The sequence below is a fragment of the Apteryx rowi genome, unplaced genomic scaffold, assembly GCF_003343035.1.
Source record: "Apteryx rowi isolate R43461 unplaced genomic scaffold, aptRow1 scaffold_29, whole genome shotgun sequence".
NCBI lineage: Eukaryota > Metazoa > Chordata > Aves > Apterygiformes > Apterygidae > Apteryx > Apteryx rowi.
In genome coordinates, this window is record NW_020449307.1 from 732308 (window position 1) to 750886 (window position 18579).

The window sequence follows — 18579 nt, forward strand, 5'->3', positions numbered from 1 at the left end:
TAGTAAATCCTAAAATATCAGCAATCCTGTATTGCCCTATTACTCATCCTAACTGCAACAGAATAGATACTCTGAAAATATATTTTTGCTATACATGCTAGAACAAGTGGAGTCACTCAGGGGAGAATTTCTGCCTCAGATGGAACCAAATTAGACCTAGATTTAACTGAATTCTACCTCCCCCAACATTTTAAAACAGTTAGTCCTAAAAATTATATTTCACTTATAGATGGCAAAACAGTCAACATCACTCAGAAACGACTTTTTTTTTTCTTTTTTGGCTTGTCTTCAGGAAGCTACAATTTTAAAATAAAACAGCGTGCAATAATTTAAGAAACAGCACCACAAAGTTTAATGCTATAAATCACAAAAATGATTAAAACAAACATCCTTATAATAACTAGATGCAAATAACACCTCGCACATCAAGAAAAGCATTGATGGCAACAGGCAACTGAGAATGCAAGTACTGTGGAGATAAACCACTTACTCTTTACAGATGAGAACAGTATTGCTGCGACACAGATAGCCTGTGTATTTGGCACCTGCTAGGTAGGCCATTAGTTTGAGGTCATCTCTGTCACTATCAACAAATCCAGTTACGGAGATTATCTATAAATAGAAGACAAATAATTGAAAATAGAAAAATATTTTTATCGGAAGTGTGTCATAAATACTGTCTTTTTCTAACTTTTTGTACATGATAATGGAATATACAGTATCATAACTGTGGCAACATAGGCACTTAAAACAAGGCTTGTAAGATAATTAAAGTGCAGTTAAACAATGATTTGTTTATATATAAAACCTCAAGTTTTCTAGCACTAGTTTCAACTCCAGAAGAATCATTTTCATTCTGCTGGTCAACTTTTTCTTATTTATAAAGACTACAGTTTTACTATGAAAGGGCTCATAGCTAGTTTTCATCTCACACACCTCTCACCTCTTTCTGATGGTGCTGTTTATGTGCTAGGAGAGAGAATAATTTGTATACTTACTTCCCCTTCTCTTCCTTTAATAATCTCCTTTGCTAGGTGCTGCCTCCTCCAACCCTCAATCCTCCTCCTCTCCTCAAAATATTGCATTAGGAAAAAGGAAGCATATACCATTAGATGTGCCATTAGGCAAAGAATAGAAGGCCTGCACTCCTGTCACCTAACTATAGATAATTTATATAATCTTTGTACCTCAGTTTCTCTTTATAAAAGAATAATAACCAAAAAAGGGATGTTAATTTTCAGCTCTCAGAACTCAGTAAGATTTACAAAGCACTCTGGATCACTTGGTGGTACGCACCATATCAATACAGGATTTTAGGATCAAGAGAACCTTTTCTTCAGATGAGAAAAAAAAATCATATCTGTTACTCTGAATAAACACTTTCTGGCTATATTTTAATAGTGCTTATGTAGTGAAACAAGCATTCTTTGGAAGTAAGCTTTTTCTTCTTACGTGTTGAGAGCATGGCTTTCCTCCTGGTGGAAATGCCACTGGAAAATGAAGGGCTCGATRAGGTGGTACCATTTTCTTCTTCTTCAAGATTGAGTTCAGCCAATGTGCTGTAATACATCTCTTCCTTTCTCGTAAAGCCTATCAATACATGCATAAACATCTTTTAAAAACTGAAATACATCTCTATTTTAGACTTTTCATAAAATACAAAGATTCTCTTTTTAATGGTTTGTTTTTCTCTATGTTTTCAGAAGCCTCTTTCTCATAGCACCTTCCTCAGGTTTCTGTGGAATAAGTCTACTACATGCACTATGGAATTTTATTATACTATAAACTGCAAATGATAAAAAGAGTGTGCATCATGAAAAACTCTGATATTATTTTCTATAAYCTATATTACATTCCATAATCTAAGAAGTACATTCTGCAAACCCTTACCTTTGCAACAACAAAATGTAAGCGTGTATGTATGTGTACATGTGTTTGCTTACCTGAGCATACATATTACTGACTTGGCTTTCACAAAGAAGATGTGTACACCTGCTTGTAAGTGTAGGGTCCACTGTCCCACCGTGTGCTTGAATGATCTGGTAAGAAAATAAAACTAAGACTTCTAACACTTATAACAACTTTTAAATTATCCTAAGAAACTAACAGTCTGAAATGAAAGTTTACTCTTTAAGAGACTGCCTCTGTTATCACTGTTTCACTAAAAAGATATCCCCCAAAAAGGTTTGTTAGATGGCTTAAAATCATTTKGGGGGGGGGGAGGGGAGGGGAGAAGAAAATAAAATTTAATTTGCACCTTTTCAATGAGTTATGAAAAGTCTAACTTTTTAAGAAGCAAAAAAACCCAAATGAATATGCATAAACAAAAACAACCCTTTTCACATTTTTTTATCTCAACAATTGCTCAGGAACCACTAAATTCTACCTCAGCAAAAACACAAGTGCTGTTAAAAATGTCAACAGCTTACTTGATTATGCAAAATTGTAGGGTAAATTCAACTACAAAATCCACCAGAAGTTTCTGAAGAACATCAAAGTCCTCTCATTTAGGAAAGGATACAATCAGATTTTTCTGAAAAACAGAAGTTGGCAAAAAATAGAAACACTCTATTCCTCCATCTTATTCACTTTATTCAGGTGGATACCTCACAGCCTACCTAAATGCTAAAATTTACGCAAAAAGGGATCTTTTCTTTTTTATAAAATGAAGCTAAAGCACAGTAATGCTGGGTTACATTTGCTGCATTACAGTTGCACGATTAAAGGCATAAATAATTGGGAAATAGTTAAGTCTATAACTTGTTGAGCTAATGTTCTCACTAGAGACCTAACTGAACTAGGCTTCATATCTGAAGTATTTTTATTATTCAACTGTAATTGACCAGAAAAAAGTAATCTTATTTAGGTCATAACACAAACATCGCACACAGGACACAAAGAAACATGAACAGCACTGAAATACTTCCAATCATTTGCTTTGGAAAAACAGCAGAATCTTACCCGTTTCCAGGTTGCTAACAGCTGCTTATCAGACATCTGTTCTGGGTAATCAGCAATTGCAAAAACACAGCCCAGTAGGAAATATTCTTCTGGAACTGGAATAGTTTGGCACACAAAAGAAGAGAAAATTAAATGCTTACAACTCTGAAGCGTTTATATTAGAAAGTATTTCCTACTCTAATCTGTCCTATTATCAGGTTATGATCTACATTCAATTTTAAAGAACATTTTTCTTGGAGAAAGTAGCATCAAAAATTTCAAAGCTGACCCACAATGTCTGAAGGCACAAGCTTTGAGGTTTTTGGATWTTTGATTTTGTTTTTGTTTTGCTGAAGGAGGGAGGGGGCAGAAGAGGTAGAACAAATGGGCACCAGAAGGAAAACAGACGACAACATACTGCTCCTTAGTATATAAATCATCCGTGAATAGTACAAACTAACCAAAAGAAAATCTGTTGGCCACATTAGCGTATGCACAATTTGAAGCAAGGTACGACAGTTTTCTATCTGATACGGAATCCTTATTGGTTTTCTTGTATTTCTAAATTTAAGCTGTCTTCCCAGCCATTATCCTCTTTGAAAGCTTCCCCTTTCTCCTCCTCCAAAGAAACGGAGTTGTTTTTTAAAATTTGTGGTACGCATAGACTAACACTGTTACCATAGCACAATGTATATGCTAGTGGCATAAAGTATAAATCTGAAACAAAAGTTCTCAGTGCTCTCATACTTTCCAGACTTCCGAACCATCCTTACTGTAAGTTAAATCTGTTTGCATAAAACTTAGTAAAACAGGTCCTGAATCATGACTTCAGTTTCTAAGTCTTATAACCCCATACTGCAAACACATCAATATTTTTTGACATTTTAACCCAAATTATGTCATGTCATTAGCCATTTTTTTCAGGATCAGAAGGCAATAATTACTAACTCTCTACTGCTGGATCATGTCCAAAAAGCTGCTGCTGTTGCAGCTGTGGCTGTTGCTGCTGGTGGTGTTGTGGTTGCTGGGCTGGAACTTGATGCTGTAGTGCTTGAGATGTTTGAGTTAAGTGCTGTGTTGCCTGATTCTGCATTTGCTGTTGCTGATGCTGTTGGTGTAATCGTTGTAAATGCTGCTGCTGCAGTTGCTGCTGCTGTAACTGCTGCTGCTGATGTTGCAGCTGCTGTTGCTGAAGGTTCTGTTGCTGGAGTTGCTGCAGCTGCTGCTGCTGCAGTTGCTGCTGCTGCAGCTGATGAAGTTGCTGTTGCAAAGCATGCTGCTGTTGAAACTGGAGCTGTTGCTGAGGCCGGTGTAGCTGTTGTTGAGCGTGTAACTGCTGCTGTGGAAACTGAAGCTGCTGTTGTGCAAACTGGTGTTGCTGATGAACTTGCTGTTGCTGTTGGGAAAACTGATGAGTCTGTTGCTGTTGGAAAGACTGCTGGGAAATCTGGGGCTGTTGCTGCTGCTGCTGCTGTTGTAGCTGCATAAGTTGTTGAGGCTGAAGGTGTAAAAGAGGATGGTGCTGTTGCGGCTGTGCTTGATGCGACTGCTGCAATAAATGTGTCTCTGGTGTTAGTTTCACTTGACTAAACAGCACTGCATTTGGATGTCCCTGTTGACTATGATTTACTTGTTGTTCTAAACTTTTTGTAGGTGCTGAAAGTGATTGTAAGATCTAGAAAACAAAGATTAGTTTTGTGACCTTTTTGTTGTCATGCAGTTTTAAAAATATTTAAAGAACTACTGGGAAAATATATCACTTAAAAGAAAAGGACCTTGTACTTATCTACGTGTTGAGCTAAACAAAAATCCTTAACTGTTAATCATAATAGCTTTCTCACAATGAGAGAACAGGATTTACACATAGGAAAGCATGGAGTTACACATGGCTCTTAATATATGGCAATGCACATTTTAGTACAATTTAAAATTAAAACCCACCCCTGTATTCTTGGTAATATCTTCAATAGCATCATGACTATTAACACGATATCAATAATTATACTGATCAACTCAATCAACTCTAATATTCATATTACACTTCCACTGGCCCACTCAGTTTAAATTTAGTTCTACAGTTGTCTTCTTTTTTTGAAAAAAAAACAAAACACTAAAAAAACTAAAAAACCCTAAAAAGCATTGCTACCTAAAAGCATTTTAACTAAAAGGCATTGCTAATAACACTTCCATTTATTAGAGTTTATTGTTTGAAGCATGCAAATTTAATACAACTTTTCTTTCCCTTGACTCAGTGTAGGAATGTTTAGTTCTATTTTTGAAATTGCATTCCAAAACACATTGATCCACAAAGAGAAATACTGGTCTGCTCAATGCTAATAGTTTTTGTAAAAAAGCCTAATAAGAATAACACATTTTTAAGTTTAGGCAGAATGCTGAAATAACCTGGGACTTAATTCCATTTTTAAATGTATGGTTCACAGTTAAGGGAAAGATTATTTCATACTAAGCAGACACAGGTTATCAATTTTTTTTTTAAAGCATCAAAAAAGGGGACATTAGGCAAATTTCTAGGAACAAGAGAATGAGTTTTATATGTTATTACAAGTGCTTTAATATAAACTACATATTAAAAATCTTGAGCGATAGGAAACCACTTTTGTGAAATTCACAGACTCGCCATTCATAAAGTGTTTCAAACATAAAATCATCTTGGGTGAATCATGCGAAGCCTTTTCCCCTCACCCACACTATTTCRTCACGTATAGTTTAAACTTCAGTGATGAGTGTGTGGGTGGGGGTGCAGAGGAATCGAAGCACATCACCAAAACACAAAGCCAATTGATTTTATCCTCTCAATATCACACGTCCATCAACTCTTCATTAGAGGTGACTCAAGTGTTTCTACAATGCACTTCAAAACAGCTCAAGTTCCATGTGTGTAATTTTGATGGATGTTGCTTGGTGTTGCATACRTTTACAACCATGATTATGCCCCATCACTATCACCCATCACTAATCTCTAGACAGCACCACACTATAAACATTAAACAACTAAAAATAACATACACAGAAAAAAAGTTTCAGTGGCTCATTATGAGGCAAGATCTTTATGCTGGTCTCCACAAAAAGTCCCAAAAGTCGAGATTACAGAAACTTCAGGACATGTATTTCAAAATAAAGGGATAAAACTTTCAAAAGTATCCTAGGGTTTTATTCAGAAAGGAACTTTTTATCTGCAAAATTCTTAATTAGTACGGATCCTGACACCCAGTGGAATTCTCTGGTTCAAATTAAGCATTAAGTTTCCAAGACTGTGCACCAAGACATGGAATCCACCCAAGACTCATACCCMAGCAGAATATTACCTAACTTAGCCAGAGGGAAATTGTAAGGGGAAGGGTGGAATTGGTATTCCTCCCTTTAGGAGGCAGGTCCACGAATCTAAGACATAAAGCTTTTCTCCACGCGCTGCAATGAGCACCAGAACTTACCCAGCAGCCTGACAGACTGGGTACTTGAAAACAGTCCTTGCACACCATAGTCAAGTCCTCAATCTTACAGATTTTTGGAGGAAGCAGCATAGCTGAAGCATGATACCACTGACTGCCCTGTATCGCTATGAATACTGTTTATACAAAAATGCTTCTATAGGGAGACCACTAAAGAGGATTTTATAGCACGATAATTGGATTGTAGAAGATGTGGTTTTTAGATATGAAAGCACTGGCCAACTTACCACAACTGGCCAACATACCAGGACTTTGTTGGTTCTGTTCATTCCTTACTCAGAAGTCTCAGTCCTTAAACAGTTCAACATGCTGAGCAGAGGAATCCGAGACTCATTTTTAAAAGGAACACAGCATTTCTATGTTCCATACAGACAACAAAGAACCAACATTTCTGAGTGGCTCCGTTTTTTGTGTTTGAGTACTGGCTGTAAATTTCTATGTTATTCAGGCACCTTTGAAAGTTTTTACCTTCAGAGGAACATCCAAATAAATGCACCAGTAAAATTATTTAAATAAACAGATGTCTAACATTTACCAGCACCTACTTTTCTCACTTTCCTTTCCCATAAACATGTTAAAATTTCAACGCTGAAAGTTATTTCAGTGCATGCTCACTCACTTTGCATTCCCTTCTAAAATAAATTCAATACAAAAGCTACAATTATTTCAACTATACGAGCAGCAGAAGTTGCAAGTTAGGACTTCTACTTCATAATCCTGACTGTACTGTGTAACAACTTAATACTACCCAGCAGAACAAAACACTGCAGAACTGAACCTACTGTGACTACAATCAATTTTGCAGTTTTGTGTGTTTACACCACTAATAATACCTTGCACTGAATAAAAAGCTTGAAGGGTATGAAATCTGGTTTGCTGAAGTAGCCAAATAGCTTTAAATTAATGAAGCTTTTTTTTTTCCACCATCAAGAAATTTATATTGTAATACTATGAAACACTAAACCAAGCTATAGTTAAACACAGCTTTACTCATCCAAACAGTTTTGCCAAACACATTGTTACTTTTGTGAAACTCTTAGTAATGAAGATACTTATTACTGTGGAGGTTGCTAATCTGGCTGTAACTTTGAAGTAACATGGGAAACTTTTACTCCTTTGTACACTTAGAGAACAAGAAAAGGAAACTAAATTTCTTAGACACGCTAGTTCCTGTTAAAAAGTCCAATATTTTATAAATTAAAAATCCAACACTTACATGTGCTACATTTGATGGTCTATTAATCTGCTGAATATCAGCACTATTAGTAATATTCCTTAATGTCCGTACTGCTGGACTCCATGTAGCCATCATTTCCTGTCGATCAGAACTTTGGGCACCTTGTACTGAAGCCATTAAATTGCCTCTGATATCTGGAGGCAAAATATTACCTGGCACTGGTGGGACATTGGCACATAAATTAATTAACCCAGAGTCTTTGCCTTGAGGCAACCTACGCTTTGCTGCAGCTGCCTGTGGGACTTCAGCTGGTGTCCAGTTCAAATTCCTTTCTTGCTTTTCTGGAGAGGAATCTGAAGAATCATCAAACATTAGTTCCCCTTTTGCCTTATCAGCAGTAGTAGATTTTGGTGAAAAAGCTTGATCACCCAAAGGTGATCCTTCTCGAGAAGATGCTGGGCTTGATAACTTTTCATCTGTACTAGCTTCATTTTGAGAATCTTGTTCTTCATTTTCGGCTTCTTCCTCCTCTTCCTCCTCCTCCTCTTCTTCCTCCTCGTATATAATTAAGCGAGGATGATAAGAAGTCTCTTCTTTTTTAGTCTTATCAGCTATAGAATCTAGTACCCAGTCTGGTGTCACAATTTTAATGCTGTCCCGTTTACAAGCACATTCATATTTCTCCTGGAAGRAAAATAGAAGAAAACACTGTATTTAAAGACAAAAACGTCCAGTAACTCCTTTTGGGGGTGAGCTCAAGGGTGGAAAAGCTGATCCCAATCAAATGTGAGCAGTATTTAGTAACTGTTAGTGACATGAAGACATACCATCATAAAAGAGACTTTTATGCACTGCACACACTTTGCAGCCATCGTGGTTTCTTGATGCATACAACTGTTCATTACCGACAACTCATTAATTATTCCTGACAAAAAATTCAAACCAAAGCCTAAACGTAGGAGATGTCAGGCATATGAGTCTATGTACTTTCACACAACCAGTCAGAAGTGCAACTATCAGTTTCTTGAAATAGTTGCAATGCACTTCTGGATGGGCTTTAAAYAGTTTTGTCACTAATTAATTATGTTGCTAGATTAAAAGGTACCAACAATAACTACAGCAGTAAAATTTCAAATAAAGATTATGCTTTCTGAAAGGGTTCTTATGTAAACTTACCTAGACTAAAACTGTCAAACTGTTTCAGACACCTGTCTGCAAGATAATACTAATTTGCTTCTCTTTCCACAGTCATACGCGTCAGTCAAGGATCAGATCTCAGTATGTGCTTCAAATGTAGTGAAAGTAACAATGTGGGTTTTTTGTATAAATAAAGTACATCCAATTTCAGGCCTATGTCTTCAAAATGAAAGGCTATCACATTCTAAAGTGTAAGTTCAAATGTTTGTAAAAATAGGACCTTTTGTCCTACTAGCACTCTGCATTCAGGGGAGTTGGACTAGATGATCTCCAGAGGTCCCTTCCAACCTCAACCATTCTGTGATTCTGTGACTCAAAAATGATCTAAACAATTTTAAACAAACAACTCAAGCAAAATCAGAGCTCGCTCTTGCTCAGTCTTAGGACAGAACAAAACACAATTTCAGATATTCCGAATCTCAAAGACAAAGCATAGGGTTTAGGTTTTGGGTTTTTCTTTTTAAAAAAAGCAAGGTATCAAGACTGCGAGAGCAGAATAAGAAGGCTTTCCCTTGCTAAACCAAAACACTGTAGTTAGTAGAAACACCTCCTTGTTATTCCTTTCCAGCCCTTAGTCATTCTTTAACATTTTTAGTCTTGTGGACTTTTTTGTATTTATTCCTACTGCAGCTTACAACTAGTGAACTGAAGAGAGTCGTCAGTACACCAGCAAAGATTTGGGAAAGGAGATGAAGCAAGGAAAAACCTACCAGGTTTTCTAGCATATGTTCTATGAGCCTCTGTAAAGTAAAATATTTAAAAACCATATATATAAATAGTTTGTGTATTTAGTCTTGCTGGAACATAAGCTAGAGAAATATAGTTTATATCAATGTCATTCTCTTTAACTCAGTGCAGAATTATACTAATTCATTAGCCTGATCAGACTGCATTGCTGACGTTTGAGAGTCATTACAATTTTTATTTTTCTGATATTTCATTCAGTATCAGGAAAAGAAAAGGAAATTAAGTCTGGAATGTTTGTGGGTTGAAAAAACAAATAGTGAGGAGAAAGTTTCGCTATTTGAATCATAAATTTGTTATGGAAGAACATTAAAATTTCATCACAGAGGTGAGAGGAGTCACCATTTTAAAGGCACAGCTGTGTGTTTTCAAACAGCTTAGACTGTTAAAACATAATGCCTCAATACTATAACTTTCTTTTCTTCAAAAAAGGACTAACAGACTTGGCACTCAGCTTTTCAGACTTTGACATTAGTACTTATAGGTCCCTTGAAAAATTCACCCAAATTCATGTATGTTTAAACTCCTCTAAATATTTTGTCTTTCTTGCATATTTAAATGAAAAACCCTTTAGAAACAGAGCTGCCTATTTCTCTATACAGTCACATTTGCACCATTGTTGCTTTGTGCTCTGAGCAGTTTATAACTCTAGATGCAAACAAAACTGAAAAAAACTAAAAACTTTTCATATTAGACTGAAATGGAATAATTTTGAGGTCAACTTGGTTAATGCCTTGAATAATTGAATTGAGAAGTGCATTCAAAAGCTGTATTAAACATTATTCCTTGACAATTAAATCAGATTGCTGGCTTCCATTTCAAATGATGCCTGTGTCACCATGTTGTTTATATCAGGAACAATGAGACTTACTGGAGCATAAGGACAGCTCAAAAGATCTTTTCATACGAGAAATAAAAGCTATAAATGAGGTGTCCTATCTTATTAGCTCTTCAATATTTTGATTCCCGCAAAAAAGGAAATAAAATAAACACTTAAAAATAAAACCGTGTTGTAAAACCTGACCTTCAACACGCTGGCTCCATGCTCCAGCAGAGTGCTGTAGAAATCATGATCTCACCAACATAAGGAATGCTGGGGCATCACTTGGAATAGAAGTCAGCAATCTCTTGTTTTGGGGGACTTGAAAACAAATGCAAGTTTAAAAATCAGTTACATGCTGCTGCATGGTCCCTGAAGTGAACTACATGGGACATTTAACACACAGTCCTACTTTGGTCTTCACTTTATGACTACTTAAACCTGCATGTAATTTTGTTCAATGAACTTCAGTATTTTAAGGCTATAGTTTCCGGTAAGTTTGAGACATCTCATTAGCAAGATTGCTAAGTATCAGCGTTATCTTTAAAGATTGCTTCTATGTAAAAGCAGACTGGTGTTTTTAAGAACACAGCAAATCAACAAACATGGGTAAATCTGTATGTGTGATAAAGTCCTTAGACACATCCACAACAAAGCTTTAAACTGCACCACAACTTCCTACTATTGAGTTAAGACAGACATCCTATTGCTCATGGCCAATAAAACTGTTCAGATCAGCAGGACTGCTGTACTCGTAAGGAAATTGCTGTATTCAGACTTAATGCCGCTATTAGTTGTTTCACTTCACTCCCCAAGGGTTCTAAATTGATTGTAAAAACAATACAACAGCACTTCTAAAATGAGATGAGCCTTCACAGGGAAAGAGACTTCTTCTAGAGAAAGTTCAAACAAGATTAGACTAAATTCAGACTAATTATACCAAAGTAAAAACACATAGATCCACTAGGTAGAGGGAATCTATTTTTCCATTCAAGAGCTTTCAAAAAAACCCTCCTCTAACTATTAGTAGCATAGTTCTGATTTTGAGTTAGTATATAAGACATAGAGAAGAAAGTCTTCTAATTGGAAGTAATTGGATGAAATTAGGGGGAAAGTTGTTAGATTGAACCACAAAAGACATTTCCTCACAATGAACTCTATTAAGCTGTGAAATAATGTCCCAGGAGAACCAGTGGCAATGCACTTCAACTACACTGAAGAGTTAGTTGTTAGTAAGTATGAAATATATCATGATTATCCCTAGACCCTAAACTGTCCCCAAACCCTTCCTGGTACTTCCACAAAAGGAATTAGACTCAGTGGAAGCCTTAAGTTAAGGACTCTCATATGTTATACGTACTGGGAATGAAGACTGTTAGGAGACCAAGAGAAGTATTTACAGACCTGAARAGCTGCCTGGCTAGAGCTGAGAAAAGTAGAGTTTCAGACCTACCCCCTGAAGTACAGCTAAGCCCCTCTCCGATCAAGATTCTCAGGGCCTGAATTAGCAGACAAATTTGTATGATGATAYTAAATCTAAGTTGGGTACAGTTAGATCTGGTTATAGGCACCAAGCACTCTCATTTGCTCAGAATGTGGTTAATGTGAATGAAGGCAAGTCTTACGTGTGCATCCCAGGTTCATTTTCATACACAGAGTTCTGGAAATATGTTTCTGTAAGTTTTATTTTTAAATTCCACTTTCTGACCTTGATGGAAAAGAGGGACAGACATCTACCCAGGACACATCCTGATCAGACAGCGAAAACCTTTTAGTCTGYGTAATACAGCTAGATGAATGCCTCACCTCTTCACATCCAGTAATACCAGGCAAAAGTGACACATCCAGCTTTTTGCTACTGCTTTCACAGCTCGCTCCTATTTCTCAACCATTTTACTGAACGAAGACAAGTAACACTAAGTCAGCATCACAGCAAAGTAGATGCTATAGCCACCTTACTCGTGTGGGACGCAGAGACCTTTTACAGCATACAGCCTTCTGCCATCCGAGACCTTCCACAAATAGAAACTACTCTGTYCATGACTGAGGACTGCAGCTTTCTTGACTATCTGCAGGCCACCAAAAGAGCACATTCTAGATATGTGAAGAGGCACAAACTGGCAAGAGATGGTTGTACTACAAGCACAGGAAGGCCAGCTGCAGCACTGCAGCTTCCAGATGAAGTCCACTTTCCTGGAAAGTGGCACGGAAGTTGCTCAAACTGCAAGTACAGTTCTTCAGGCCAAAAACATTTATCTATCAGATTGGAAGAGTCTTGACTTACCGAGTTCTATGCAGTATTGCAGGAGACCCAGATGAGAATTGATACCTATTCTCCTCTATCAGTAAAGTAAACACACCAGTAAACAATCCAGTCACACAAAGTGGTCTCTCCCAGAACAAACAGGACAAACGACTGTGCTTTACCACTGGTTTCAACAGATTTAAGTAACCACCTCCACATTTACAAAATGATGGACTCCAAAGGCACAGCTCCGGAAGATGAAGTCTTCACTTGCAAAAAAACACCACTATCCAAATTCTTATAAAACCCAATCACCAAAGCCTTCAAAAAAATCAGGAAATTTGAATCTGAAAAAGCTGTCAGAACTCCAGCAGCTAGCAAATATTAAGACACAGCTGATTTTATTTACACTGTGACCATTTTACTATGTCTTGAGAGTATATGGACATTAAGGTGAGTCTAAATACAGTTTATACTTGCTTTTATTCCAATAAAAAGTAAAAAGCATGAAAAAGCAGTTAGGGTAACTCAGAATTTCATAATTCAGTAGCAACAAATATTTAAARGCTGATCATTTGAAAGAATGAATTTTAGCAGGAACAGAAATCAGAAACTAGTCAAATACTACATGTCCTATATACAGAGTCAGAAGCAGCAAACTGCAGGACTGCCGGTAACTTGAAAACACTTACATTTCTGTCCAAACATTATATACTCCCATTTCAGTGAGAGGTTATGATGATGGCAAAGCAAAATATTTTCTCTCTTCCTCCTTTCTTATCATTTTATTATTTGACAATATGTACAACTAGTAAAACTTTCCTGTTTCCTTTCCTAACTAAACAGAACCACACATGGGATCGGTCTTACTGTTCAGTCAAAACATTCCCTTTTATGGAAACCTCTCACAAATATCTAAACAGTGAAAAAACTTTTAATGAAAGATTTAAAACTAATTTCAGGATCTAATATTTAAAAGTGATTGAACTGGGATTTTCTTTGTATGTCAGACAATATAAATTAACAAYCAGCACATTCAGAGGAAATTAATTTTATTTAATGATTCTCCAGAGTTATTTCCTACAATGAAACTGTCATTCATATATAAAAAGGAGATTACAGGTGGAACCAAGTTTATTTGCAGATATGAGTTTTCATTCTCTCTTCATGGTGAGAACTATTAGAATCTTGTTTTATCATCTCATGTCTAGTCAAAGCAATCACTTAAGATCTTACCAGTGTCAAAACTGTTCTCATTACAAATTGCTGCAGATTCCCTTGTAGTAGTATGACAGAGCAGAAGGACTAYTTTAAGTAATTGTTCTATAAATTTTTCCCATTCAATGATTATGTAAATTAAGCAAGATATTTATTTAGTCCTACAGATATGATTTTTTTCCCCATACTATAAATAGGTGGAAAGCTCAAGACAACAGCCTAAAAAGCTTATGATTTAAGGCAACACTTGTTCAAACATATACCATTGCCTATAAAAACTCCATTTTACTTAGTAACGCATTTTGTCCAAGTATTACATTTTGCTGGGGCTGAGGAAACAACTAAGATGGCATTTGATATACCCTCCTGGCTTTTCCAAAGAAGAAAGATCACCTTCTACAGGCTTAGATTCTTGTATGTTCCCTAAGCATTCAGTATTCTGGTCATCTTTAAAGACAGAATATTAACCTAGATAATCATTTATTTGACCATTATGGCAATTCCTATTTTAACTGAAAGAAGCTACATCACCTATTATCTATGTACACATCAAATGAACTTCCTATCAGACAGCTAAAACTAAAGAATTTGTAGTTACAAGCTGTCCAGATGTCTCTAAAATTAACTAATCAAATATTGTAAATACGTGAAAGGCTTAACACTTTGCGTAGTCTAAAATAAAATTCTATTAAAGACCTAACATTGCTCTTTTAATATGGTACTACCCACTAGCTAGYAAATATGATTTAAGTCTGACTTCGTTATATTTTTTTAAAACTTTACACAGACTACATGGTCATTTCAAGACTTCTAAAATCCACCTAAATATGCTCTAGCTATCATTGTCTACACATGTACTAAAAAAAACCAAAAACCCTTACAACACAACAGGGAAGAAAAAGCAACTATTTCACATGACCCTGCTCTATACACAACTTTCTCTTTTCCCAGAGCCAGACCGTGTTTTATTCTAAAGCAAAGCTTCCTATGTACTGCATACAGAAGTTTAGTCATCCCACTAGTCATATGTTTTTCTCTACTTTAACATTATATAGTCTACACTAATTTAGAAATATTTACAGGGTCATTAGAAGGACAATAATAAACTGTATTTGTATGAAGTAACATTAGAAAATTGACAAAGTTTTACAGATTTATATACGGAGATAACATAGGACCCGATCTTACAGTTACTTGCATACAACCAGCTAACCATGTGTTTAATAATGTGACTCCTCCCACTGATTTGAATTAAAAAAAAAAAAAGTGATGGGAATGTGCTCACATTATTAAAGGACAAAGAATAAAACACAGAAAACAAAAGCAAAAACCTTTCTCCATCCACTATGCTAACTAGAAGCATCCAAGTAAGCGTTTGTTAAGTGAGCTTGGATTTGCTTAAAGTATATTCAGTCTTTAAATAAACACACTAAATCAACTACAAAAGTATTTCTTCTTCAGGAAGATGATTACCTGAATACTTCAGGAACCATACGGTGGAACTATTATAACCAGAGTTTTAGTAGCATTACAGTACAGGTGACTATTTTGATGGGCTCAGTGCTGCCTTTAGCAAGTTACTTAATCTGTCCCATTTGGCTTCATCATCTGCATTAAGCCAGCAACATTTGACTTCCTACATGGGAGTTAGGGGAGTCCCTACATGGGACTATTTTGATAATCAGAAGTGGTACAGGAATGCTGCGTGCTGTTTATCCTCCCATCTCTCTTCAAGAGGCAAGGGTTGAGGGATTTTGAGATTCATCTTTTTTTCTTTTTTTTTTAACATATTCTTACTTCCACTCTCCTTATTCCTTTCTCCCTTAAAATATCCAAGGGCATTTTACATTATTTTTCAGTTCTGCATCCTTCATTTTTCTTCACTGATTCTATCTACATACTTACAAATCACAGTCACTAATGAACATTATATATCACTAATTAGGGTAAGAAAAACAGAATAAAGAATCAAATACTTTATTCGACCAGAGATATAAATATAGATATGAAACTGAGCACCTTTTGAGTTAATCAGGCTCAAAGCCATGCAGAAAAAAAACATGACTTGATTAACCGCAATGCATAATTCTGTTGATTCTGACTGCTACGACCAACAAACAATTTGGAGAATCTTAACTTCAGGGAGGCAGAAAATTTTTGATTATTCAAAAGCAAATGAGAGCTACAACAGGAGGAACTGTACATGTAATAAACTCTTACCCCCTTTGGCTCAGGCACAATCAAATGAGTACACTTATTATTGAGGCTCAGCTGGCAATTCCCTCCATAAAAAGTAATCAAAGCCCACAGCGTACTTCGGTCTTCAGATGAAACCTAAGGGGAAGTTAAATAAGCCTTTTAGTTCTGTGCAACCAGCTGCCTTTTGCTCAAAGATTTCTAGTCCAATTCATAATGTATCATTTACAAGTCTGGCTAATGTACTACCTAACACTTTTAAATACTAAATTAGCATGAAAGTTAAGGAGAAAAAAGGGTGACAGAAAGAGATGCAACAGGCATTAAAGAAACATTTTTAACCTACACAGAGAGAAAGAAAACACTCTTCACTTCTGTAAAACTGAACACTAATATATCACCTTCCCCAAGAGAAATAAGTTAGTGACCAAGCAAACGAGTTAAGTTATTGATTTTAGGCAACTTGATTTTAGGCAACTTGTTTAAGTTCATTAAACAGAATTTTAACAAGCAGACCACACTAATAGCCTATATAAACACAAGAAATGTTTGTTATTTCTAACAATTTATGTTCCTSCTCTGCCAAGAATGCCATGTGTACCTAAGCTACTAATATTCAGAGTTAGTGATGGTATTACAGGAAAAAATGAAAAAAAATCTAAAGCACATATACCCCATTAGTACCTAGACCCTGATCCTGGCTGCACACACACACTGCAGCTAGTTCTCAACGGGCTACTACTCACAGACCTACAGAGCTGCGCTTAAGCACCAACCACCGAAGGACTACAATTATTTCACTCACTGGCACCCTGGTCAGGATTTCAGTTCATATTTAGGTATAAAACATTTACCAAATATTCTGTATTAATGCATAGATAAAACAACAGTAGCAAAGGTTTCCTACAGCAGTGTGCTCTTCATTTTAGAATCGTCATACTGCTGAATGCAAGATAAATTACTGAATCGCTGTTTGAAATGCTTACATCCTCAGTTGTAGTCAAACACTACTGAGATGATAACATACCTATCATACACAAAAAAAGGCATAGTGCAACAGAAAAACTGATATCTCTCCTTTGTTTTCTGTAAGGATCACACACATATTTTACACCGGAGTATACTGAAATAGAGTAAACTTCTTACCTGAGAGAGACAAGCAGTGACTCCAAAAAAGATCTGACAGGATTCTGGAGAAAAGCCATTTACCCTGAAAAAATCAGGTGTCAAGGATACAAAATATTTGAAATGGAAGTTTCCTGAGGGAGACTAGAAAGAAATTCAATAGTATGCATAGTACTTCTCAGATATCATCAAGTATTCCACCATCTAAAAACTTTAAAAGCATGTGCTTTGTTTCCAGTTCAAGTTGTATGTTTCAGAAAAAAAAGCTGAGGTGCAAACTGGAACAGGATGCCTCTAACATTATGACTGATTTTGGTAACACTATAAATGTGCCTCTTCCGGAACATCTCCCTCAACCCATCCCAGGTCACTGAACACCGAAAGTTAAGCTTATAGGAAGTCAAGCCATTATCAAGAGCTCTTCTTCCATGCTCAGAAAGTATAAGAGAATCTGAAGTAGAAGAAATTTTTGCTACAGTCAGCAACAGACAAGATAGAATGAATAYGGTGCTAAAGACATTCTATAAAACAAAAAAGACTAAAAGTGGGGTTTTTTTCCTAAAAGAAGAGCTAGTAACAGATGACTGTGAGAAAGTCAGAGTGCCTTCTTTGCAGGCTCATTAAATAAAGACTGCAATCTGGTGGATGATCTCTTTTGAAATCAACAAGAAATAAAAACAGCCTAAAAACAAGAAAACAGGTTAGAGAGTAATAAGTGGTTTCCAGAATAACTAAGTTTGGCAACCAAATGGTAGAGTTTCTGGTTGAAACCATCTTTTGGAACCTCACCTGCCCTTCACAATTTCTCAAAGACTGGAAGAGTAGAAAAACATTCCCTCCCCCCAGCATGGAAAAAGAGTAAACCAGGGAATTTCAATCACTCAGCTTAACTTACACTTCTGGAAAAATATGCAAAGACATATTTAAGTTAAACCAGTCAGAATAAAATCAGAGATGAGTAAAGCCAATATGAATTTGTCAAKAATAATTGTGTCCAGTAAATCTTTTTTCCTTTTCTGCCCAAGTAGTATATATTGTAGGTGGAAGTAGTGAAGTTCTTATGTTTCCATTGTATTAAGCCTTTAGATACATCATCACATTTTTAAAAGCATGAAACCAAAATGTGTTATAAATGAAACAAGTATATAAAGCTTGTTGAAAAGTTGCACAAAAAAGGGCAAACACTACACATCATCAATAGCAAGTCAAAAAGAATGTTTTGAGTGGAATTCTACAGTTTTCTTTATTTAAAATTTTTAAAAAAATTGTTATTTTTGTTAGTGAGCCAAACAAAGATGCAGCATGCTTACTAAGTCCATAAAACACACCAAACAATGAACATACCTAGGGACAGACTTATATACCACAAAATCAGCCAAACCTGAAATATTAGCGAGATTATTTGAAAACAGTAGTAGACAAGTCAGTATAAGCAAGCATCAAATCT

The 18579-nt window shown here is 36.0% G+C and overlaps 1 protein-coding gene across 5 annotated transcripts in view; it reads right to left on the reverse strand.

Annotated features, from left to right (window-relative positions):
• PAXIP1 (PAX interacting protein 1) overlaps window positions 1–18579 on the reverse strand; it is a 41715-nt gene that overhangs the window by 11118 nt on the left and 12018 nt on the right. For all 5 annotated transcript variants that reach the window (XR_003254099.1, XM_026069260.1, XM_026069259.1 and 2 more), the window contains exons 4-11: window positions 17154–17217; window positions 16032–16145; window positions 7627–8271; window positions 3889–4615; window positions 2962–3056; window positions 1944–2039; window positions 1453–1590; window positions 491–612 (exon numbers count right to left, since the gene is read on the reverse strand). Coding sequence is in view for 4 of the 5 variants with exons in the window: in XM_026069260.1 (XP_025925045.1) it covers window positions 491–612; window positions 1453–1590; window positions 1944–2039; window positions 2962–3056; window positions 3889–4615; window positions 7627–8271; window positions 16032–16145; window positions 17154–17217 (2001 nt within the window). In the remaining variant the exon portion in view is untranslated. The remainder of the gene's footprint in view (window positions 1–490; window positions 613–1452; window positions 1591–1943; window positions 2040–2961; window positions 3057–3888; window positions 4616–7626; window positions 8272–16031; window positions 16146–17153; window positions 17218–18579) is intronic.